General features: G+C 42.3%; 1 protein-coding gene across 1 annotated transcript in view; it reads right to left on the bottom strand.

Annotated features, from left to right (window-relative positions):
• Positions 1 to 1,819: 1,819 nt before the first annotated feature.
• Positions 1,820 to 26,502, bottom strand: part of LOC116329202 (voltage-dependent T-type calcium channel subunit alpha-1I-like) — a 91,390-nt gene continuing 66,707 nt past the window's right edge. Inside the window, exons 28-35 of the mRNA XM_039611124.1 lie at positions 22,652 to 22,730; positions 22,259 to 22,380; positions 20,370 to 20,825; positions 14,638 to 14,787; positions 9,490 to 9,627; positions 6,751 to 6,934; positions 6,168 to 6,301; positions 1,820 to 5,920 (exon numbers count right to left, since the gene is read on the bottom strand). Coding sequence (XP_039467058.1) covers positions 5,195 to 5,920; positions 6,168 to 6,301; positions 6,751 to 6,934; positions 9,490 to 9,627; positions 14,638 to 14,787; positions 20,370 to 20,825; positions 22,259 to 22,380; positions 22,652 to 22,730 — 1,989 coding nt within the window. The 3' untranslated portion in view covers positions 1,820 to 5,194. The remainder of the gene's footprint in view (positions 5,921 to 6,167; positions 6,302 to 6,750; positions 6,935 to 9,489; positions 9,628 to 14,637; positions 14,788 to 20,369; positions 20,826 to 22,258; positions 22,381 to 22,651; positions 22,731 to 26,502) is intronic.

The following is a 26,502-nucleotide window of genomic DNA, read 5'->3' on the forward strand; positions in this document are numbered from 1 at the left end:
GTTTCAATGCCTGCCCCCTGATGTGTGTGCGCACACGCCTGCATGTGCGTGTGTCAGGAAAGACTCAGGTGTGGACTGAGAGTAAAGGATTCAGTGGCTGATGTGATTAGAGAGATGAAAAAAGAGAGAAGTAAGGGAAGTGGACTTCATTTTTACAGTAATAATCCCATACAGCTGCATCAGGAAATGGAATGGCATTCATTTATCATCATTTGTGGAACCTTCAAACGGAAGAAAAATTTCTCTGCAACATTTTCTGTCTTTTTTTTTAGGTAGAAATGCCCACACTGCTCTCTAACCCATCAGCTTGACTTCTCTCACAACAGCAGCTTGTGGTCTATGTTAGTCCCCTAAAAACAGGCAGTTAGGTCATCTCCTCGCACATCAAAAACATTCTGCTGGCTTACGTGACTCATTAAGTGACAGAGCATTAAAAACACATCCTAATTGACTTGCTTTCTTTGTTGGAATGAAAGGCTTCACACTTCCCTCCTGGGGTAAAAGCAAAAAAAAATAAATCTGCAGTTTGAAAACAAGTTGGATGTTGTCAGAAGTCTGTTGTTCCTCCCTTTCTTCCTCCCTCCTGCCCAGAGAAAAACTCAGTAATGAGACACATCTTTGTGGATCTTGTTTATCACTTTGACAAAACTTGGGGGTAAAGATTCCTTTGACGACACACCGTTTCTCTCGATTTTTCTGACTACCTTCTGACCGAACGTCTTTGGCAGACAAATTTGAGAAAGATGAGAAAAGATTTTTTTCCCCTCTTTTTTGAAAAGAGCCCCTCACAACCCACTTTAATACATTTCATCCAAGACACTGAAAACAGCTCGATTGAGGTGTTTGGAGCATTTTTTTTCTCATCAGACATACTGTAAATAAAACAAGAGCGAGCTTTGACAGTCTGAAAATCTCCCTTCCCCACAGTGTTCTCATGCTGCACAGAAGCACAGTGAAGTAAAGCAGCAGGTTTCTAGGCGAGGTGAACATTTTGTCTTTCATTTTTGTTTTTTTTAACCAAACGAGGCCTGATGTGTCAGCGGACTTGTGCGCTGCCATGGGAAATAATCAATCAAATAAGCACACAAGTCCCCCAAAGGCATGGATATTGACCTTTGGAGTTAATGTTGCAAGAGGCTACTTGCACTCATCGGGCGTTGGAAGGAAGCCAGACAAAAAGCTGCAAAAATTCCAGATGACAGGACCTGGAGATAACCGAAGCAATGACACTACCACTTGCACACTTACACTTGCATCCACACATAGTGTTGGAGACTCGTGCACTTTTGCCACTCGCCACACAAACACACACACACCTCCACTCTCCTGCGGTGACATTTGAAGGACAGGGGCCTGGAGGGAGAACAGGTTTTGAGAGGTTAGATGAGGTGGAGGGGCTGGCTGGTTGAGGGTGTGAGGTAAACAACACCTCTGAGTTCAGCGTGCATGCTTAATGTGCTCTCTCGCGCTGACGGCTCCGCTGGGCAAGACTGCCGATGACAAGCTGTCTGGAGAAGTCTCCTACTCCTGCACCATCTCACTACCTCGGTCTCTCGCGCTGTCTGTTAGCTTTACTCTGTCCAGCTGTCCATGTCGGGTGCGGACAGCTTTTGGTGCAGTCTCGTTGGCTTTGTCTTCCCTGCCTGACACAATCCAACCTCTTTCCTCCTGGCTGTCATACCACAAGCTTAATAATTTAAATGTGGAAAAAACAAAACAAAACACAGGCATAAAAATGAAGACTGGATGTGTGTGATTTTTTTACATAAAATGTAATATTTTATCATTTTATAGTTTGTGTTGGAGGAGAAACATTTTTTTTTGTGACTGATTCTCCAGTGGTCTCATAGCAGCAGTCATAAACATCCGGGGCATTCCCTTCACCTTTGTACAGTTTTATGAAATGCATACTAACGATATATTCATGGTCACTGGCAGCAATGCACACATGCAGATCAAAATACAAAGATATGTACAAACGTGAAGTGTACACTCTTAAGGTGTGTTCAGACTGAAGGTGAAGCAAATTTTTAAGAGACGGACATGACTGCATACAATAGAGAGTGTACAGGTGGACGCGGGCTTGATCAAGGCAGCGTGGACTGGAGCAAAATACACGTTAGGAAAGATGTGTGCTTTTGCTGAACCTTTGTACTCATAAATATAAAAGGAGACAAGGGGGGGTCTTGAACATCAGTCTAAGTGAGAGCTGTAGCACACACACAGTGCATGAAGGCACACTCTGCTGACGCACAAATTTGGCGCACTGTTCTGCTTGTTGTATCTAACGTCCGACGCCTGTAGTGTGTGAGCGCACAGTGCACAAAACACTCAAGCCGTCAAACTTGTGCGAATAAAGCAAGGCGAGAATTTGCTTCGCTTTCTGTCTGAGCACAGCTTTACAGCTATCTTTAAAATTTAAACTAGTGGTTTTTACCCCCCGACCTGAGTTCGTTAACCTCATTTACTCTTGTTATCCAATTGGAGCCCATCTCTCTAGCAACTGGTTTTGGAGAGGGCAGAGGTGCTATCCGACCAGTTGGAAGTTTAGACGTGCAGAAGCAAAAACAGACAAAAATGAGCACTGTTGTAATCCGAGGAGATAAAAATCACATTGACATCATTTACTCAGGGCATACACATAGAACATTTATTGCTGTGTAGTCAGGCTTTAACCTTTGATGCCATATTCACTGACACAAGGATTTGTCTCAGAAAGATAAGAGGATATATCTTTGATGCTAAAACAGCCCTTGGTTGCTTTGTGTTTTTTCCCTCTTCGACCTTTAACCCCGCCAGGTATCCTCACTGACAAACAGGACATTTCAGGAAAAAGGCAAACACTTTACCTGAAGTCACAAACGCACATGCACACACAGTCCCTCACACAGACACACGCGCACACGCAAATGCCTCACTCGTTAATACCCAACACCATGTGCTAAAACATAGTCATCAAAGTGATTTTGCATGATAAAAAAGGTCAAACCCTCAGATTTTCTCACATCACCTCATTCCTCTTGAGAAATGGAAAAATAAAAAGGTAATGATCGAAACGCCAGGGATAAAACAGTCTACCTCTTAGAAATCAGGCTTAAAGATGAGCGTCTCCTTTTTGGATCGAGCAGTTAATCGAGTGGTGGAAGCCAAAAAGACGGCAAGTCTCGTTCCGCTGTTACAGTTTCAGCTTTTCGCGTCAAACCACCGTGCGTGAAAAGGTTGCTACAACATACTGTATGTGTGAAAAGATGGGGGGGTGAGTGCATCACGGTGTCGTTTCAAGAATAAGCATACTGTATTGCAATCCCAGAATCATGCTTAAGGAACACTAATGTGCCCGTAATCGATATGTTATGGTGTAACGCTCAAATTAAAGCTTTCATAGAGATGGTGTATGCTGTTTGTGTGTGTTTTTTTTGTTTTTTTAGCATAGGAGACTAAAAGCAAACAAAGTTCCCTTTTGTGCAGGGAATGTCCGTGAGCTAGACAGTCCCCATGTGGTGAGTGAGTATGGCTGTTCCCACCTCTGGTTGTCCTCTGAGACTCCAACATCTAGAAAAATCAAATCGCGAGGAACCAGCGTTCCCAAAGAGAAATGTGCTGGAGGGAACAATCACTTCAGCGCACAGAGTTTGTTTGAAATTTTTTGCTTCGTTGTTTTATACACTGTCCACACCTTAGAAAAATGTTAGAAAACTTGGAAGCCACTGGCAGACCAAAAAAAGTCCTAGACAACAAAGTCAAAGACACTGCATGGGTTAAATTAAATCGGGACAAATTAACGGCAACACTTGCACGTGCCTATTCTCTTTTCTACAAAAATAGTGGAATAGAAATCACATGGTTATCACCCAACATTGACATCTCAATACACTTCTGTATATAGTTAAAAATCTTGGTTAAATGCAATCCCATCATGCAGTCAAGGACCCTTGCAACACTTTTGTGTGTGTGGGTTTTTTTTTTTTGTCCATTCGCTTTAAATCCTTAAAGATAGTGAGAGGAAGTGGGGTCAAAAAAGGTGTGTGCTTGAAGTCTCACTTGAGCGAGGGAGCTGCAAACCACATTTTCCAGTGCGGGCGTAGCTGGCCCGCTCACACGACGCTGTTTCTCCTGGCCGCGTCTGTGAAGCTCCATCCAACCTAGCTCTCCGTTTTATACTATATTTCTTCATGTTCACGAGTGAGAGATGCTGGCAAGAGAAAGGAAAATAACCAATTTCACGAATCACTCCATGCACAGTTATACCTCCACAGTCTGTTAATTTATTTCCATTTCCCGGTGCCACTGAAGACCAAGCTGACAGACGTGCGAAACTTTTCCTCAGTTGATACCTCTCCCCCTGGTTTCAAAAACACAGAGGTGCGGTGCAGCGGTGAGAATGATTTAATTCATTGCCTTAGATACCTGAGGCGGTGCTCCCTCACACACACTCACACACACACAAACGTGAGCACACATTCCTGAACTTTCCTCCACCCTTCATATTTTACTCTGATCTCAGCAGAAGCTCCTGTGCCAGAGTGAGTAAGACCTGTTGTTTCCGTCTGCCAGGACAGATGGACATTAGATCCGCTTTCTGCTTTTCCAGCCAAACAAATGACCTGCCTTCTCCTTGCCCCAGTCTTCCTTCCGCCTTCATATATTCCGCCATCACAAAGCCTCTGCCCGCGTACTTGCCACACTGCCTAGGAGACATAGGCGAATCAAAACACCCTCTGTTGGCATGGATCGCTATTTCTTGTTTGGTTACTTCTGTTTTTGCATTTTTAATCTCAGTGAACCCGAGCCATCGTGGAGAAAGGAAATTACAGTCGAGCAACATCAAGACTCTTTGTTGTATCTTTGAGTTCAAACCCTTTTGTATCTCCTTCTGGGTTTGCTGTGTGATCAGAAGCTTCCATGGCCTCCCATACTGGTACAGCCTCCAAGTTGGTAGAAGCTCTTGGACCTTGAAAAGGCCACTTCCACACCAACAGACCATAACCAAAACCACTCCCATAGACAGCACAAAATAGGACATGGGCTTGTCACGAATGTATAGAAATGGGTTAAGGGGGCAAGATGAGGGTTTGGTTTTGAAATCGTGTGTCATCAGACCTTTCTCTCACTGATGAGGCAGAGAGAGCGAGAGGGATAGCAATGGGTTCAGATCCAAGGAATGGAGAGACAAACAAAAAAGAAACATCGGGTTTCATCTGTTTTTTCGACAAGGCCCTACTGTTGTTTGGCTTGAGCTCTTCCCCTTTAGTCCTTGATCTCCATCTCCTATTTCCCCTCTTCCTTCTCCTCTTCTTGTATCAACCCCCGTCCAGGGGTTGGCCAAGAAGCCTTGGGGGTCCATAAGCTCCAGACCCATAATCTCCCTACGACCCTCCCTGCTCCGGGAAGACAGCAGCATCCCCCCTTGGTCCAGGCTGCCTGTGCTGTTGCACTTCTTTACTGCTCCTCCTGGGTACACCAGGGAGCTGGGTGATAGCAGTGATGTCAGCGACAAGCTGCTAAGTGCCTCTGACAAGTGTTCACTGTTGCCTGCTTGGCTGGAGCCACAACCGCCAATAGACGATCCAATCCCTATGCCCAGGTCCTCATCTGAAGGGTCGATCGAGTCATCGCGGGTGTACCCAGGGCTGGTGCTGCCACGCCCGCTGCTCTGGCTCCGCTGGTGACCCCTGGTGGCCAGAAGGGTTAAACCCGACGATGGGCTCGGTCTTGGTCTCAGGGTCTGGACTGGGGAAGATATGGAGGTGGTGTCCTCAGGCAGAGGGAGAGGACACATAAGCGGCAATGGAGCTGATGACAGTGGAAAGTCTAAGTTCTGAGGTGGGGACACACTGAAGCTCAGTCCTTCTTCCAAGGTGGTCTGAAGGCTGCCTTCAGAGCTGCCTGTAGCGAGGGACGAATCACTGTGGGAGGGGTACTGAAGGAGATAAGAGACAGAGTGGAGAGAGATAATGAGCTCATCAATCCAACTCTCTTTTTCATTAAGACTTGTAACAATACTGATTACAAGGCTGCCTTTATCATATTTACTTGATCATCATTTGTTAGTTAGCAATTACTGAAATACATTTCAACAGAACCTCGCAACTGTCTTTTTATGTTTCTACGTCAAACATCATCTAACTTACCGTAATCTATCTATTTGGTCCCTCGTCCCCTCTTACCTGTGTGCAGAGCTTCTTTCTATGGGCTCCAGGGGAGCGGAACGAAGCCCACGAGGCTCTGGAGGCTCGGGAGGCCAGCCTAAGGCCTCTTGACAAACGTAGGCTTCTACTGCGGGGAGGTACTGGGATGGCTGCTTAAGAGACCAGCAGAGGACATTACTAGTTCTTCCAACCAGATTTTATTTTAGGGTTAAGGATGTATTAAAAAGACAGATTTTATATATAGAAGATGGTGACGTATTAATCTGTAGTCTGGGCCTGAATACACCCAATATGATGCCGTCTGATGTAAAAACTAACTGTACATGTGCATATATAGAGCTAATCCTACTACAGAGGTCAGTTTCTTCTTTAGACTCCCCCCTCGTCACCTCTTATAGGCACATTTTGAGACTTACTGTACGTGGACTTCTCTTGTTTATCTATATAATTACTTAATTAAATTTATTGCTTTGTTCTTTGATTGCCTAAGTGTTGTTTAACCAAAGATTACAGCATTTCATTTACATAATATACACACACAGAGCAACAAGCAATTCACACTATTGTGCTTATGTGTTTGGTGTGCTGTGGATTTACTCACCTGGGCTGCACTGAGGTGAACACACACGCGGTTCGTGTGTTTGCATTTCCATCTCCTGCAGTACGATCTCCATCTCAATGCCCGTGCTGAGGGCTCTGCATGGCTGGCTCTGCACCACCGTCTGAATCTGGTGACCTCCTCCTTCGACCTCCTCAGAGCTGGGTGAGTCACTGCTGCACTTTACCTATAAGACAGAAGATTTACAAATATCCAGAACAGTGGATGCATTTTCCTACATATATAAATTAGACATATGGGCTCATTTTGTGACGCAAACTACTGTGACCTGTTTTGGAAAAGCTTATATGATTAAGATGATTAGATGATCATTAAGTTAGCATAAAATTTGCTTTAAACTCTCATTTCATCTCCAAGGCAATAATTAATCCAGAATTCATGTGATGTATTTTAAATTGATGGTTCCTGGTTGAGGCCAAGCATGACTGGAAATGAAAAAAAAAACCCCAGCCCCTAAGGTGCTGGGGAGATATTAAACATGGCCTCTGAGTCACATCATTCTCTTTGGCTTTTCATTGCAGTGCAATTCAAAGTGTGAGCATGAGCTCTTAATTGTTATGTTAATCCTATATTTCGTGACCTTAAATGTTTAGGTTTGAAAATCCCGAGCGTCCGCAAAAAGGCCGCGATGGCTTGAAGTAAGAAGCAGGAGGCGGATGAAGGTGAGAGTTCAAAAATAAGCTGGTACACGTGTGAGAGTGGGCGTGCAGGAATGCTTTTGTGCTTTCATTAGTGTACTGTACCTCTGAGTCATTCAACCCGAGCCCCTGAACAGCCCCATTTCAGGTGATACAAATCTCAAATAGCCTTATCAAGCAATCGCTTCTACCCCTGCACACACATCTCTTCAGATACCACCACCATAATTACTACTAGCCCTAACCCTAATGTTAAACAAGCTTTTAAGTAAAAATGGTGTGCTTTATATTGTAAGGGCTTGCTTTGGGTGCTCCGGCAGAGAGGCGACTTCCCTCAGTGTGACTGTGTAAAACGGATTTATTTATTTATTTGACACCAGATTTCTTTTAATCAAACAGCGCTGGGCAAATTAAAACCCTAACCTTACGTCCTTTGTCACCTTCTCTCTTTCCCTCTTCCACTTTCTTTTCTCATCTCCTTCCCTCTCCTCTAATGAGCACTGGTTCACAGCCATGCTTGGTGATGGCAGACTTATCTAGCTCTCCAGAACCAAGGAGCATTACCCCATTACAGAGGAGGATATCTAGGATGGACGGATGATAAGGGATGGAGATAGTGAGGCTAGAGGGAGGTACAGAGCAGGTGTGCAATTACCAGAGGGGGAGCACTGTGAAAGGAGAAGCATAAAAGATAAAGTCTAAAGCAAGCGGTGGGTGGGTTCAAGAAAGGCAGGCATAGAGAGCCACCACAAATTGTGATTGAGGAGAGTTTGGTGGAAAGATTTATTCACGAGAAGGACTGTAGAGGATAGACACTGTCGAATCTCCAAAGACAAGATAGTTACCCTGATACATGAAAAGAAAGTGATAAAGGCATCTTTGGAATCTAAAGGTTTATATCTGCAAATCGCAAGAGAGCCTAAAGCGCAGCCATGAAAATGATTTTATGAGGGTCATTTGTTTTGTGCTTCCTGGAAGTAATAATAAAGAAATCTGCTGCGGGGTTGGAACAAAGTGCTGGTAAACTGCGGTATTTGCATCAAATATAGAGCAATTGGTGGAACGTATGGGCTCTTATCCAATGACCTAGCCTCTGGGGACAATGACTGTTGATTTTGGGGCTTCTGATGCTTGCGTATAACAAATACCAGGTCCATGACGTCCTGCTCCATGTGTTGGTGATTGCTTACCACCCAACTATCAGTGGAGATAAATATAAAAACACATAATAAAAAGCTAACTTGTCAATCATCTTTTGTCAGCCTGCTTTGTCAGCCAAAGTCTGATTGGTCAATACTAGTGTAGGAGCCATTTTTGGGTTAATACCGTATGTGGCCACTAGAGGTCACCTTTTTCTGTTTGGTATGGTTTGTTCATGTAAAGGTATTTAAGGTAAACGCACGTAATCGGCGTCAGGTGTGTCATTAATTGTACGAAGGCAAACAGTTTGTGACCGCTGCGCTGTTATGTCAAGATGATATTGGAATAAAGAACAAGATAAGTACTGCTGGAGTTATTGGACTGTTTAATTAATTCATACATACCAGTGACATCGCATCACCCCCCGTTAACGACCACCTCAGTGGCTTCAAGCATAGGCTTAGCCTCTACAACTAGCCTGACACAGTTTTCCTGTCCTAAGTGTTGCATCTTGTTGAATTTGTGGTGCAGTCTGTACAGTAACCATCCTCTCTTTCTATTCGTCTTACTCACCTGAAACTGGCTTAAAATTCTGTCTAGAGATGACAACCAAGTGTGCAGCACGGCAAAATGATAATAGTACTAATATCCTCCTAGTGACATTTAAGCAGGCGCTTACTCTGTGCACCTTTGTAACTCAGAGCTGTGTAAAGATGGCTCAATGTTGTAAATCAGAGCTAGTGTACAAAACCTTAGTGCCCCTAAAATGACAGGATTACTAGAGCTACCTATCATTAAAAAAACCCTAAACGTTCATACGCTGACTTTTAGATTGGCCTAGCTGAAAATGAGCCTTCTTGTGGACACACTGTAAAGCTGTAAAATCCCCATTTAGAGTGAAAATCTTAATGCTGTCTTTTCTGTTCACTCTGCTTATACCCACCTCGCCCTCTTGCGCCAGCAGCTGGTAGGCAGTATGCTCATCTAGGCTGAGGTCATCCGGCAGGGCAGGGGATGAGGACTTGTCCGAGAGTTGCTCTGACTTCAGGGAAGCCTGTTCAATCTCTGCCATTCTGATCTGCTGGAAAGAATGTACTTCATATATCCATGCTTTTAAAGGCATAGGGAATAGGACCAGCAACTGTTTCAGACTTTCTACTTCATAAAACATGGTCTCATCAGTGCACAGTAAAATTTTACGTGTTTAGCGCAAGGTTCATAGCAACCAGCCACGACTTCAGTGGCTTACATTTTGGCGGATATAGAAATGAAACTTTTAAAGGTTTAGTTTATTTTGATATCTATCTATATTATTTATATCTTGCATGATTTTTTGTTTTATTTGTTGTTAAAAGGCCAACATGAGCTACACAGACGGGTTCGATAAAACCTCCACCAAGCTGGTTCACCAGATGCTGACAATTCAAAGTTGCCAAAATGCCGTGGCGCCTGTCTGTAAAGAGAGGCAGGATGAGAGATTTCAAGAGAGCAGTGACATTACTTTATCATCATCAAGTGAACAATTGTTTTTCAGTGGCATGAATATATACGCAAATAAAGAGGCTGGATGGGAAGCTGGATGAGGCGGGTATCCATGCAACGTTTTCGTGTACGTGTCTGCGCCATCTTCATGTATATGCAAAAGAGAGTGAAGATGTTTATTTTTCCTATCAAGCGTGGTGATGTTAACAAAAAAGAAAACATTACCAAGCACACTGTTGTCACTCAGATGTGACAACAGTGTTACTTTCTCTTTTCTCTGCTCCAACACTGGCTCCAGCTAGGTTCATTTCATCAGAGCTGCGGGTAACGCGGCCCATATAGCTGCTGAATTGCTTTTAAATTATCAGCCTCACGTGAGCTTCGAGCCTCCCTGCTGGCACTTTTCTCTGCTCTTGTAGTACGTTTCTTTTTGTGCACCGGTTTCAGAGCACAGTGCAAACCGTGAGCTGGAGTGGAACCTCAGTGCTGTGGAGATGCAGTGCTCGGGCAGCGTTTCTTTAAGGAAACAGAACAATAAATAGCCAGAGCAGGGAGAATTAAAAGGGGTGCTTAAAAAGGGCCAAGTGAAATCCAATGAAGTGAGAGTTTCATAGAGGAACGAAAGATTCATGGCTAATATGAGGCAGTATATTACCATTGCCCATGCCCCTGAGGAGAGAGTGAGCAAGAAAGTGAGAGAGAGAGATAAAGAGATGGGATGAGGCAAAGGCGAGGAATCAAGACAGAAGCACAGCAACTCATTAATTTGAAAGAACACTTTCTGTTTTGCCTCCATATATTACTCCTCACTTATGTGAGAGCACCACATCTGTGACTTTCTGTGCGCCTTAGAGGTGGGCTGTAAATAGCTTCGGAAAAAAGGTCCCTGTGAGTCAACTGGTTTATTTATCGACAGGTAAAGGAAACAGGAGCTTTTCTTTTGCTGTATTCTTGGCTGGGCCTCCAGAGATAACGAAAAAGCACAATAGGTACAGGAAGAGTTGCTACACCGCTCCTTCCAAGGTAACTGCAGAAATGTCGAAGGCTTCACTAAAGAGATAGGGGACTCGGGCAAGGACCAATTGGAAGTGTCCACTGCAGCCTTAGAGCAGTGAAGGAGGGTATTGTTCTATTCAGCACTGCCATGAGAGACGATTGCTGACTGCAGAGGAAATAAGCACAATTAATATCTGCATGAGTCTTAACAGTCAGAATATCATATCATAAGTGCACCAGCAGGTGCTCGTGCTCTTTTATCTTGCTGAACTATGACAACAAATGATCATTTACCAGAGTCTATGAACTTTATCATCATGATACAGTGATCACTTAACTTCACGCAAACCGCAGCAAGCAGAAAGAAAGGCTTTTCCATTAATTCTCCTTTTGTCACCACTGTCACCTGTTTCAACAGACTATGCCCATGATGCTGAGATCAGAGCTCTATGGCAGCCATGGCATCAGGTGCCAAACTCCTCTTCTTCCTAAATTATACTTCCTACATATATAGTCTTATAACTAATTACTGAAGGACTGTCTCATACTGAAAAATGAGTTTGTGGTATTATACATGGTACTGCATAATGAATAAGAATCTATGCGTATATAAGGTGGGATCAGAAGTTTTAGTGACTGCCCCTGATAAGCAAAATCTCAACATGGTCTCCGTGTGCACCTCTGGACAACTAACGGATCTTCTGCTATTTTGAACTGCTCCTTGGAAGTTCTGCTCTCTTGCATTTAATCCTCCTCAGTCCTCTTTAGTTCTGGGTAATCATGCAGGATGAATTAGCTGATTTTGTTGGAGCAAGTTAGATTTTTGCATTTTAATAAACTGATCTGACCAATTAGACAACTGCATTTGGCAATAAATGCACTCATAGTAAAATAGTAAATAGTAAAATAATACTGTTTCACCTCAGGCACACACCCAGATGCCACTCTGGGTCAATTTAAGCACTGTGGATCAATCGGCTCGCCGAAATTATTTCTCTACCTCCTCAGATGTGATGATGCAGATATGCAAGCACAAGTGGTCACAGTACGTATACGGTACTGTAAAAAAGAAAATAAGTGTACCAGAGGTCCACCGAGTCTTTCAGAAGCCCATAAGGTTTCTGCTTTTGATGGGTAAGGTCACAAAATCTTTTAATTGCACCTTGAAATGTTTATGAAAAGTTTTCCACAAAACTGTACACCATTGTTCCTTAACGGTCATTTTTGACCATAGGAACAGCTGATATCTTAAAATCAGTATCGCTATTATCCTTTCACTTTATAAACAGAGTGTTTTGCTTATTTAAATGAGATGCATTTAATATTACCATTAACAGTAGTTTAGTTTCAACTTTAAATTGCCTGTTAGAGCAACATTTTCCAGTGGTTTGATTAGTTGCAAAAGTAAATTCAGTGAAAATTATGTTGAGGAGCTTTCATATAGTCTTCAGCAGTGGCCTCTTGTACTTGCAGCCAAATTAATAGCGAAGGCCTCCTCTGCTCCACTGAACTGTTCCCTGCAAACCAAAACTGCAGTCACTCTCATGCTGTGGATCGTCCCTCGTGTTTATTAGTTCCTTGATGAATATTTCCAATGTCACACACACTGCACCCAGGTGTCCCGCTGTGTCTTACTGTCTGCTCAAACACAGTAAATCTGCACAGAACTCTCAGCAGCAAAAGACTCATCTGTGTACTCACCCATACTAGCTCTCTCTCTCTGTCACGCACACGCGCGCACACGGAAACACCCAATTTGCAAGTCTGATGTTTAAAGAATGTGGCAAATTAAAGGAGATCAGCACCGGATCAGAGAGAGTAAATCTGAGCTAGACAAAGGGATTGCCAGAGGAGAGCAGGTACCGAAGGAAAAAGGGGAAGCGTATAATGGAGCGAGGAAAGATTGATGGTTTGACAGCATCTGCAGACAGGCAGAAAGCAGGGCTGACAGATGAGGAGGTGTAGAGCCCAGTTATTGCTTCTTCCGAGATGACCTGCTGCACTTTGTCATTGTGATAGACAACACCGACACAGGACAGTATGTTGTGGGGGTGTGTGGTTTATGCAGGATCTCCTGTTTACAAAACGCCCCTAAAATATAAGAACAGGTAAAACAGGCTGTTGGTGCGTGCCTGCATGCATACATCAACAAGAATGGCTGCCTGCGTGCCATGCATTCAGTGGGCCTCATTGAGTCACATTACTGCACATATGGAAAGTCGCTTTAATCTTATACTCCTGGGCTTTTTTAGAGGCTTTAACTTTCTGTTATACTGTAACATAACAGCACATAGAGCAGTTGACACACTTTATGAAGCTTGGATTCAGACAGCACTTTCCATTCAGACTGCTTGGTGTGATTAATGGACCCCTGTGTGTATCCACGAAAGTACGTGCAACCTCCCTACATCCCTGCAGCTTAGCCAAGACGCCAGTGTTGTGTGTGCATGTGAATGTGTGAGTATTCAGGGAATCCTGTGTTTTACAAAGTAATTGTATGATTTACCAACTTTTTGTTTTTGATCCAGCCTAAAATTAGATTTACTAGAATACACAATCCCACACGTGCACCAGTCAGTGAAACCACAAACTGAAGGTTAGCAAATGCTGTTAGCTTTATATTTATACACATTTGCACAGCTACAAAGAAAAGTAGATGTTTTCAGGAATTAAATTTCTACCTCTACATTTATTTGGCGCTCGGGTGCCAATTTTTGTTTCTCCCTTCCAACACCTGGAGGCATTTTTATAAAGCATCTGGAAGCTAGGATTACATGTCTCAGGATGATGTTTGGTTTTCCCTTCAGAGTGCTGGTGTAAAAGTGTTTTATTTGTGGACGGGCTTTTCTCTAACAGGAATGAGAATAGCTATAATCTGGCATGCCCAGCGTACAAGTTTGTTCCACTCTGTGGAAATCAGCATTTTAAAATGTGAAATCAAGAAACTGCACCTTTAACAGCATTATCTCTCATTCCTTCGATTGCATTTTTACACTGTCAGAGCTGGTCTGCTGAACACAATAACGAAAGAAGACTTGGTTAGCCTGGTTTTGCTAAAACAAAGTAGAAGGCTTCATATAACTCTGGATATTTCCCTGTTGATTTATATTTCACTCTGTGCTTTCTCACAGAATGCAGCTGCTGACCCAGAGAACTGCAGAAACCGTGAACGAGGAGATTCACCCGCGACTCTCTTGAAGGGAAAGTAAAATGTTTTCCCAGAAAGTCAGTAGATTTGTTGTTGGGTTCACTGTGAAATAGCATTGCTAATGGGGTCATTAAAGTGTCCAAACCTTGCTAAATTGGCAACGCAGGGGTAGCTTATTTACAGCCTTAATGTGATGTGGAACTTTTTTCAATACTAGTGAATTATTCAGAGTGATTAATAGGAGAGATCCTCGGATGTTTGTCCTGTAAGCCTGAGCCTATCACAAACAATTGTGTTGACTGAATTCCGAAACACGTTACGCCAAATAAATATTTGACTGAAAAATTAATACATATGTTAAATTCTGCTTGCAAATGTAACCACATCAGAGATTATTTCACCCTCCCCTGGGTCCCGTGTGTGTGCTGTGGACATGCTTGTATTCATGTGTGTTTAGGGTGGTACCTCTTGCGGGTGGCCCTTGCAGTCTTTGCAGATGAGCTGAGGAGAGGAGTAGTGGTGGAAGACAGAACCGGAGAGGTTGTCGATCATCAGCATCTCCCCCTCTAAGGTATCCTTGATCAGGAGAGATACACTGTCCAACCACTGGCTCTCCTGGAACACATACGCACACACGCACGCGCACACACACAACACGCACGCACACATACACGGACACATACGCAGGGGACGCGGGGGGGCGGCAGACCAGAATGCACGCAGGCGCAAACATGTGCACATGCGGACATGCGAGGACAAAGAAACACGCAGGGAAATGCATACACCATCGAAAGGGTTATAAAAGTGCCCATGTGCACACGCTGGTATGCTTTTGCAGTTTTCTCATACTCTGTGCTCACACGCAAACACACACTCATGTCATTCATGTGCATATTCACCCCCAAGACAGTACATTTCACACTCCATACGCCATCTTTCTGACATTCCTGAACTGAAATAAGAAATAAATAAATCTCTCATACACTGTCAGATATTATGTACAAATAAATGAGATTTTGTTGGCCTTTAGGGCTAAACACTTGTTCTTTTTTGGGAAGGAAAAAACCAAACAACAACAAAAAAAAGCTCCTCAATAATATAACTCCAAACCCTCATTAGCCAAGTAACACATAATTTTACTATCAAAGCCTTGAGCAGTGAGAGCGGTGCAATTACATTTGATATATCACCTCAATTAGGCTGTTCAATACCTTGTTGAAACAATTTAAGATTTAAGCATTTGCTTTGTGAGTTGGATATTATTAGGTTTAAAGCAATTTAGACTGAATCACTCAGGGCTTTTTTTTTTTCCCTGTGACTTAAATGATCCCTCCTTGCTTGAATCTCATCTGCCAGATTGGTTTCTGGGAAAACCAATCTGGCAGAAACAGGAAACTACTGACAAAAAAAAAAGGGTGGAGGGGGGACTACTTTAAAAATGATGTCTGTGACTCGCAGCGGTGCTCTGTATTTCACAATGAATTGGATGCGTTGTGCCCGTAGCACATTCTTAACAGCCAAAATAACCGTATTACATCAGCAGATCTATCCCAAAAGATGCTGTGAAACAGGGTCACTCCTCTTCAATCCCCACGCAAGCCTACTTTCATAACACGTTTCTACAACGCCGCACATGCCTATACTTAGGCCTCTTATGCAAACACACATTTCTGACTCATGTGGTTATATTACAATCACTCATGGTTCATGTTTTGAAAGTGAGTGGGCTCGCGATTCAAAAGACAGGTTACTGTACTCCCAGCGATATAAATACACCTTAATCATGCTGGGTTTTGAAACAGAGCTGCAGTGCCGCATTTTGGCACAAAGACAAACTGACTACATCCAGCTCGGTGTATGCACGTATAAAAAAAACCATACTCTTCTCTGTCTCTCTCAGAGAGGCCCTGAGATAGTCCATTCTGTGTAGGTTGAGAGCTTAATATAAAAATAATGTTTGATTGACTGTGGTGGCCTAGGTGGTGGCCTCCATTAATAACTGTATTAGTGGACAACAATAGGGCTCGTCTGCAGGGAATGGAAGTTGAGAGAGGGGGAGAGGAGAGAGCTGAAATTAATTACTGCCTCTATCTGACTGTCACTGGCTCGGCTATTATCTGTCCTCTCTTATGCCCGTACTCTCTCTCTCTCACCGTGCATGTGTCAACTTCCTCTAGTGGCTCCTTTAGTCCCTGTGCAATGCATTACTGGTGTTTCACTATTCTCTAAAAAAAGGACTTTCTTAGTGTTTAATATAGCACATTATAGATTGCATTAGTTGCACCAAGAATCTCCAAGTTCAACCGAGCTGTCTGCTCTGTATAGGACGTAAATATCAGTTTGTAGATGAATACAAAAGATGAACGCCGTAGCTCTAATTCTAAAAATACCAGACTGTGCAAAAATCTTGAGCCATCCTTCATCTGTTTATATTTCACCTCTATTCTTTAACACAGAGTGGACTCATTTGTTTAGGTAGTCTTCAGGAATAGTTCTCCAGGCTTCTTGAAAGACATTCAGAGCTCTTCTTTGGATGTGACTGCCTTTTGTTCTGGTTTCTGTCAAGATGATCCCACATCTGGAATCTGGAGAGGCCAATCCAGGCCTAATAGTGTTCCACTGTGTGTTTTTCTCTATGTTTTTCTGTGTGTTTGGGATCATTGTCATGTGCTCAATCAGATGCTTTCCAGGTGGTATTACATGCTGGATCAAATCCAATGGTAGTTTTTGTGTTCATAATTGAAAAGTTCAACACCACTGGATGAAATATAGCAGCAAACCATGACAGAGCCTCCTCCGTACTTTACAGAACATGTATCTGGCTGCAGATGTTCACTGTTGTACCCCACTCTTTGGATCTGACAATTAAAAAATCAAATTTGGATTCTTAATCCACAAGTCATTAGTTCTGATGTAACTGGAATACCTCAGCCTTTTCTCCCTGTTTCCCTTCCTTAAGAATAGCTTTTTGAAAGCCATTACTGATGAGACTTCAGTAAACAGTAGATGGATCAGCTAAAATACCAGATGTATATCTTAGGTCCTGTATCAGGTATTTGCTGGATTTCCCCCCCTATTTCTTAAGGGCAGGACTTTCAGATACTGATCATCTGCTGCTGTAGAAGTTTTTCTTTTTTTACTCAAGCCAGTTCTTCTTTATTCTTCACTTGTCTGGTTTCCTCAGATTTTTTAAGGACAAAGTGCACACCATGTTGAAATAGTCCATTTACTATTTACTATGTTAATTACTTTGTTGGTGCAAAAATACTATTTTATGACTGTTAAACTGTGTTATCTTTGGCAACTAAAGAAATGGGAAAAAATTACGTGAGAAAAATTTAAAATGAGCTCTTTGTCTGTTGTATGTAGACACAACACTGCTTCATCTGCTTGAGTTAGGTGTCTTTTTTATGTTTGAATGATTCACATGTACATACAAAAAAAAAACAAAAAAGAAAAACATAACTCTGAAAATGGTGAGGTACAAAGACTCGACTTGGGATGTCTCAAGATTTTTGATTAGTACTGTAGCAGTATTACTAGCAGTAATATTACAGCAATTTATGTGACAATGTTTGCACATACACACACACTCATCCTGGTACGAACAATCACACGCTCAAACCCCAGGACCCGTGCTCTGAAGATATTACATCGCACTGCCAGATCCCTCACTGCATCGCTTGTGAGAAAGAGAAGCAGAGAGAAAAAGACAGAGAGAGACAGGATGCTGCCAGTTTATTCTCCCTGGTCTGCATTAAGTTCCTTCGTCAGCCAACGCTGAACTAAAAATGGCTCCGTGCAGCCAAGTTTAGCTCTACAAAGGTGAAATTCCTCATGGCAGCCGGTGAGTCATCTTTATGTGTGTGTTTCTGCGTGGAAATCTCAGACTATCATTAGCGATTTCATAATGAAAGCGTGTGTCTCTGCTGACTGCGAGGAGAAATGAGGGACCCCTCCACTCGTTCTCACACAAACACACACACACATTAGATGTAGGCAGTGAAATTATGATTTCCAAAGCGTAACCTGTGCACATATGTATGCAAGCTCACATAGTCTCAAATGAGCATTGAAAGGTTAATAAAGCTTAAATGAAAAAAAGCTTCAGTGAATAAGTGATTAACATTTTTCACCTCTCCTCGCTGACTGCATTGGCTACAGAGAAGAAGGCGAAAAACCTTCATACACAAAATCTACATGATATCACTTTAGTTGTTTAGCTTGATTTTGGAAAATGCCTTTAATTTCTCCCTAATGGTTTAACACTTGTATTACTCAGCTTATTCAAACAATTGGCTTTGTGCAACACTGCCGCTAAGTCACCGCTTAGCGTCTCTTTCTTCTTCTCCTTTTATCTGTTTGTGTAAATGTTTAACCTTCCAGGCCCTCGCTTCCTTCTCTCAAAATCTCTTAAAGAAAAAGAACAAAAGTTCTAACAACTTATACAAAGAGATCGACTGATTGAGTGCACTCAAGCAATGCGGGCTGTCAGTAAATTTTTACTAAAAAAGAAATCAAGCAATGATTCTCTCCTCTCTCTCTGACATCAGAACCATTTAAACAGAAATTACTGACATTGTTTATCACTTTTGTATTCTTGCAGCTTGCTCGTCAAATATGTAATTTTCCCTGCATGAACTAATCCATTGACACCGTGTAAAGAGAAGCAAACTGACAGACAGCCAGAGAGACAGAAATATCGCAGTAATAATACATAATAAGTCCGTTCATGTGCACTGTCTGCTTGTAGTCTGAGCTGTACCTGTGTATTTTTATTTACCTGCGTAATTCCCACATACTCAGCCATGAGGAAGCCTCCATCAAAAAATGATAGCAGCTCTTACAGTGGAATATATAAAGCGTGCATACAATAACAACTCTGTTTCTAAAAAGAAACATTTAAGACTTTTGTGCAATCGAAAATGGCACAAAGAAAACAAAAAACATGTTGAAACTGAGATTTTTTTTCAAAGGCGCTCATTTTAAATTTAATGTAAGCAACATGTGGGCAGGTTTTTATCATCTCTTCCCCACAAGTTGCATATAGGATTTCACCAGTTCACAACCTCTTTGTCATATTCTTTGTTTCATAATAAGAATTTTTCAATGGCCAGTTTACCATTAATGCTGCCTTCACATATTTTTAGTTACCTGTGTGTTACGCCCCTCTGCAGCCCCTAATCTCTTTGCAGTGGAAGTGCAAGAGTGTTCAGCTGTTGCTAATTGACCACACCTAGTCAGGTGTGGATAAAGGAATACCTGAGGCAGAATCATGTTTACGTGCTTTTTCTTTGCATGGGGTTTTAACTACAGTTTTACAGTGAGAAACTAAGTTTACCAGCAGTGCCTTTCAGCATTTCTTTGGGCCAAAATGTTTTGTTGTTGAGCTGACAGGATGGTGATAGCAACTCAGATAATCAACAGGCTACAAAGCTGACAAATCGGCACCAACTGTGTGATGCTATCATGTCATTATGGACTAAAATCTCTGAGGAAATTTTCCAACACCTTATTGAATTGATGTCACGAAGAATTAAGGCAGTTCTGAAGGCAAAAAGGAGAGTCTGATCAGGTACTAGTAAAGTGTAACTACTAACCAGGCCAGTGAAAGTAGGTTGTCTTTTTTACCCAGTTTCACCATTTGATATATTTTCTTTGTACCAGATTCAATTAAATTCAAGTTTTAAAAGATTTACAAACTATTAAATGTGTTTATTATTTTCCTTTTACACAGCATCTAAAAAGAAGGTTGTACTTCATCTGTGTCAGACTTTCTGACGTTTGTATGTATTCCATAGTGTCTTATAGTACTATTTATATTGTTCTTGCAATAAGCGGTGACCACTTGGGTTTTAGACAGAGTGGTCACTGCAGAAAGGAGCAAATATTTGGGCATCTTCTCTTTATCACTATGAGAGATGTAGAACTATCAGAGTACTGCTGCAGATTGAGAACATCAGCAAGTCTCCTTATGAGGCTCGACACTGATGCTAAAAAAACTAATGGTCATAGATATCTCATCCTTACTTTCAGGCACAAACACACATGCATGCTTATTCAATCAAACACACAAAAATGCCTTTCACACTCCCACCAAACAAAAAGATCTACTTTCTTTGCTCTCTCTTTCCCTCTCTCTCTCTCTCACACACACACACACACACACACACACACACACACGCAGACAGACTCACTTGTGCTGGTGAGTACATAGTCTGGCTGGAGTCACTGGAGTTATATGGTCCCTGGTGCGCAGCAGTCACTGCGTGTCGCAGCTTTCTCACTCCGTCTCCTCTCTCTCCTCGGGCACTTCCTCTGTCTCTTGCCCCCGCTGTGCCTCCAGGCCCCGATCCAGCAACGACTAGTCCTTTATCCACCCCCCCACCCCCGCAACCGGGGGCGCCCATGCAACAGAGGGTGCCCTGGGCCAGCTCCAGCTCAATTTCTGCATCCATCTCCGCCTCCTCTTGGGCCTCCTTGTTGGAGTCGTCCAGGTGCTTCATCAGCACGGCCACCACCACATTGATGAGCACGAACTGGGCGGTGAGCACGAAGGAGACAAAATACATGGGCGAGATAAACTGAAGGCTTGGATTGCAGGCATAGTCCACATCAGTGCCGTGGTCTGGTGGGCACTCCCGCAATGTATCCTGGTCAGACAGAGGATGAGGAGAGAGGTCGGTCAAGGGTAGTTTTGGGTGAAAGGGAGCAAAACAGATAAGATATCACTAATGTCACTCTTTGGGCGGTGGGTAAGAGCTTCTTCTTGAATATTTGGAAAGTGGCGGAGATGATGAGAAGAAGTCTCGAGTCAAAATTTCATGTATTGATGCGAGCTCAGCCCTGAAGCAACTTAATCATTCACAACAAAAAGTAATTTTAGTGGTAGAATTATCTTTCTCATGCTAACAAGGCTCTTTGTATTCATGCCTGCTTGTATTATCTTCATACACTTACTTCTATGCAAAATAACAAGGGGACGATATTTTTTCTTTTGTCTTTTGAAAAGTTATTAGTGGTTTTCCAGTCTGGTTAACACGCACACAGCGGAGTTCAGGCAGAGAAGAACCAAAGTGACAAGTGTTTTCTGGAGGAAGTACACATATCTCACCCAGGCTGTGACCACACATAACAATTTTAGCCCTCTGAGCTGAAGCTGGTCTTTTCTGTCTAATTTGCTTTGACATTTACAGACCCTGTGCCCCTTCACAAAGCTCCCATCATTTCTGCATCCTTTTCCATCTTCTTTGCTTAAATATTTCCATTTTCTCGTCATCCGAGCCTCCGTTTTCAAACGCACTCTCTCCCTGTTTTGCATTTTTGCTGTAATCCCACACCCACAGCCCCTCACCCCCTAGAGAGGAGAAAGCATAATAACTGGTCAGTTCTCTTAACCCCTTTCCTTTCCTCTCATCTTCCCTCTTATTACAGTCGGCTAGTGCCTCCTTTTTCTCCCCGCTGCACTCTCCCTCATTATTTCCTCTTCTCTATCGTCACTGCATGACTAATTACCGCTTTCCTTTCCACTAAAGCAGAGCAGGTCTAACCTCTCTCACAGCCCAGGTAGCAAGTTGATGGATAAAATGGCTAAGATTTACTCTGAGGGGCACCATCTGTGGCCCGCTGTCCTGCTTCATGGCCCGCTACCATCCACACTGCCTGCATCAAGTGTGTGCCTAATGGTCCACACCCGACACGCGCCAGCATAATCTCTGATTCCCGCGCAGCCTCGGCGCATGGAGGAGATGTGATTATTCCTGGTGGACGTGGATGTGATTTCAGAGGAAATTGGTGGGTTTTTTTTACATGTGCACGAGGCAGTCATCCCCCTCCATCAGTAGGGAAATGTGTGCTTCCTGTGCTGAGCTAACACATTTCCTTTTCATTGCTATCATTAGAGAGAAGGCCAGGATGGTGACAGTTTACTATTAAAGAGTCTATTTTTTTAATAGTGTTTTCTCTTAATTACACTTAAAAACATACTTGCATGTTACCCTGTGTAGCATCAGACTGAAGCCTTCACATGCACTCAATCTAGTTAATAAGACTGACTGAAATATGTCTTGATACTATTGGTTCGTACCTTCATGATGCCATTCCAGTTGTCACCCGTTGAGACTTGAAACAATGTAAGAAAGGCCATGCCAAAGTTTTCAAAGGTAGCGTGACGACTCATACCCTCACATGGGTAATCTTCATTGCAAACTGAGAATAAGAGCGAGAAGGATGAAGAGAAGAAGTTAAAAAAGGGGTGAGAGGAAAATGGATTCCAAAGGGGACTGTTATTTCAACAACCAACACTGTACGTCCTAAAAACTACAGCATGCAAGCAAAATCTCTCCAAGTAAGTCCATCCTGAATAGATACTGTCTGTTATTGAATCGATAGCAGTGTGACCAAACACTATCTGATTCTGAGAGCACAAAATATTTAGCTGATATCTCAAGGCGGTCTTTAGGATGCTATATGAACTCACCTAGTTCTCCAAAAAGCTCTACTCCTAAGGCGGCGTAGATGAAAAACAGCAGCATGAAGAGCAGGCCCAGGTTACCCACCTACAACGGGCACACACAGAAGGAAAAATGTAATATTGTGCGTTTGTGATAAATTCATAAAGAGTATTTGAATATCTGCAGGAATGAAGCACTTTGTAGATGGCATTATGGTCGGGTCAGTGTCTAATGCACAAGTTGCAGTCCTTTTAGTGAAAAACAAAAGCGATTTCTAAACACTAATATATGCGCATATTCAATAACTAAATGCCTTCACAAGACACTTTATGAAGTACAATTAATAACTGACTGTTATTGCAAATATCTAATCAGCCAATAACATGCAGATTTTGAATGTGGCATGATTGGCCTGACAGACTGAGTATTTTGAAAAACTGCTGATCTAGAGGGATTTTCCGCACACAGCCATCTCTAGTGTGGCCGAAAAAAGAGAAAATAACCAGAGAGCTGCAGTTCACTGGGTACAAAAGCCTTGTTGATGTCAGAGGTCAGAGGAGATCAGGCACACAGGCAACGGTAACTCAAATAACAACTCGTTATAACCAAGTTACGTAGAAGAGCATCTGCAAATGCACAGCATGTTAAACTTTGAAGTAGATGGGCAACAGCAATAGAAGAGCACACTGGTTCCACTCCCGTCAGCTAAGAACAGAAAACTGAGGCTACAGTTTACATGAAAATTGTTGTTGAAGCCACACATGAAGAATTAAGGCAGTTCTACTACTTGCAAAGTGTAACTAATAAAGTGGCCCATGAGTATTTTTCTTATGACTAGAAATAAATCAATCACTGCTTCGTCTGCATCCATAAAATGTGTTATTGCTAAGTAAAACATAAATTGATGATAATATAGTACGTGTATTATCACACATTATGTCAATTCTAATGATTTTTGTTCCTGCTTTTGAAAAGGTTTCATACAGTACAATTTCATTTTTGCAAGATTTCCAGTATCTATAGTGCTTTAGAAGAAAACGAATTTTCATTATATTTTAGCATTAAACAAATCACTGAGTGATGGATATGCATGAACCTCATCCAATAGTCCAACTTGTTCTGCCATGCTCCTCTCACCCTGCTTGGTTCTGTAAACAGACTTTGACACGACTAAAGCCACAATGCTTCTGTGAATTTTTCAGCTTGGGCTTTTGGGACTTGGCCTGGATCCATGCCACAAAACAGCCTTCTGTTGCCTCACCCTAATAGTGATGATGTTGTATGGTTAAAAAATTTCTAATCCTATTAAACAGATACAAAAGCTAGCCTCCTATTCTCTGCTTTAATGCTCTGCAAGCAGCACTGTTCCACTGAGAATGAGGGAATACTCGATGCACAGAGATTTTTCAAGGAAACTGTACTTGAAATTTGCTGCCAGTTCAGCTGAAGAACACTGCACCAACACTACGGCGGCTAGGGCAGAATTTGTTCAGAGGAAATTACACATCAGCTGTTGTGCAAGTGAAGTTTATAAAGAAAATTACATTGTGGTGCTTTGCCAGGCTTTTTTTTGGCTCTGTTTGAGGCAGGGTCTATAATGATGCTGTTCTGAAGAGGAAAATAATAGTGAAAAAGAGAACTTTGATAGTAATGTCTGGTTTAGTCGGAGAGCTCTCAGTAAATGGAAGCCAAGTCAAACATTTCTGATTTAGTTTAGCTGTCAATGAATTCCAGACAAGGACTTTTCCAGCAAAGAAAAACAAATCTAGTGGAATACATTAAAAGTAGCTCCACATGCTCAGGGTTTAAATATGCTCAGAGTTTATCTTTGTTACTATATCTCATGAAAATGATTTCAAAAAGTGTTAAAAATGCCAGTGACATACCATATAATACCTGATGTACTTTATCTGCTAAGCCAACAGCATTAATTAAAAGAGATTTAAAATGTAGTGAAAAGTAAAAGGAAAAAAAAGCAGAAGAAGGAGTTAGTTCAGGTATGCCACAAAGTCAAACTCAGCTTCAATCCAAAGGAGCTGCTCTCACAGCCAGCTCACACCAGCTGATGGATCAGCTGATAACATCCTACACAGCCAATTGATAAATCTATGATGAGGCCTGTGATTTGTTAAGTTGCTTTAGCCTGGTCACATTTGCTGTCCATTGCAAGCTCCTGCGCCGCCTCCAAACCCCAGCTCCACTTTTCACACTGTTTTTGGCTATTGCTGACTATCAGGTGCAGCTTACCACCCATCAGGGACAACTGTAGCATCAGAGAACCATGCATATCCTACGCAATCCTACCAAATCTTCATATGAACTCTTTACACTCCTGCCCTCTGGAAAGAGGCCCTGAATGGGGTGAAGACACCTTGTCCGACCAACAATCATAAGCCCATGTATTTAGTTCTCTTACAAAGACTTGTCTCCAAAAAACAAACTTTTCGCCAAGCGGTAGAGAAACTTTGAAAAGTACAACAGAAAATTGAAACAGAGAAAATTTTGAAATATGTTGGTTTCAGGATAAGGCAAGGCTTTTAATTTGAAGGCGACCTTTGCCCTTTTGTAGTTTGCATCACACCTTTTCAAGTTTCACTACAGCCTGCAGGGTAAAATGAGGAGTGTTTGTAGACAAGAGGTGTCTTGCATGCAATCTACTGGCGACAGCGGCAACTTGCTAGTGACCAAAGCATCACCAAAGGTTTTTGGTGCAGCGGCCTCTTTGCAAATTTCACTCACTTTTAATTTCACTTGCAATCACTTGCCAACCAGTTAGGGAAACAGCCATTTTTCCCTAGCCCCTTAGACTTGTCTCACATGTAATATAAATTATACTACAGTTAAGTCCTCGCAACTTCCTTTGGACTGAAAATAATGGCAGTAAATGCATCATAACGGGGAACATATCTACACAATTTGCATCTCTTTGTGTGTTACTCTTCCTAAATTGCTTAGCCAATCAATAATGCTAGTCTAGTATTAAGGCTAATAATATGTTTGGTGAAAATTATTGACTTTAATCTGTACTTATAAAATAACACGGACTACTTTTTGCAAAGATGAGAAAGATGAAGCTATCTTTTATTGTTTTAATGATTTAATTTGGCAGCAAACGCACACATTAACTGCTCATTTTCAAAACTTGATTGTATTCTTAAGGGAAAGTGGCTTTCTAAATGATTTCTACAGTTTCCACAGGCATTTCTGGAGTTTTGTCAGCCATTTCCAGACAAAAAAATAAATACACATCTGGCTGGGCTTTAGCGCTAACATGGCATAAACTGTTAGTGACAAGTTGCAGCCGTTTTGCATCAGTTAAGGAGGAAAGATTAACAGAGAACGCTTGCGGGTAAATGACTTTGTCTTACTGCCTATTTGTAAAGACAAGCCATGAAAATGCATTTCTTAACATGTCGCTGAGCTATTAAGCTTACACACCCTTTCAGTGTATGGATCCCTCATTACATCTCCATGTCTTGTCATGACCTATTAACTGCAGAAACCGACTGTGTAACTTGTGGAGTGCTGAAATGATGTTTTATCTCATAAATTATTATTGTAGCAGCCATCTGTCGCCGTGTGCCACGGTAGCGTAATTCATATTCTGTGCCCTCCCATGGCATTATCAAGCATTTGCCTCTTCAGCTGAGTCCTTAAGCCTTTGTTGAAATGTCAATAATCTCTTCAATATCCTATGTGATGCGCTGAAAAAAAGCTGGCAGCTAGCCATTTCATTTTCACTGTGAAATATAGCGTAGTATCACCTGAGGTTAAATCTCTCACCAGGTATAATGCAGTCACTCTCACTGTTTCAATACCTCACACGCACACACAGACACACACATGTGCGCACACACATACACAGACCTCCTGGAAC

The sequence above is a fragment of the Oreochromis aureus genome, linkage group 4 (genome assembly GCF_013358895.1).
Source record: "Oreochromis aureus strain Israel breed Guangdong linkage group 4, ZZ_aureus, whole genome shotgun sequence".
In the NCBI taxonomy this organism is placed as follows: Eukaryota; Metazoa; Chordata; class Actinopteri; order Cichliformes; family Cichlidae; genus Oreochromis; species Oreochromis aureus.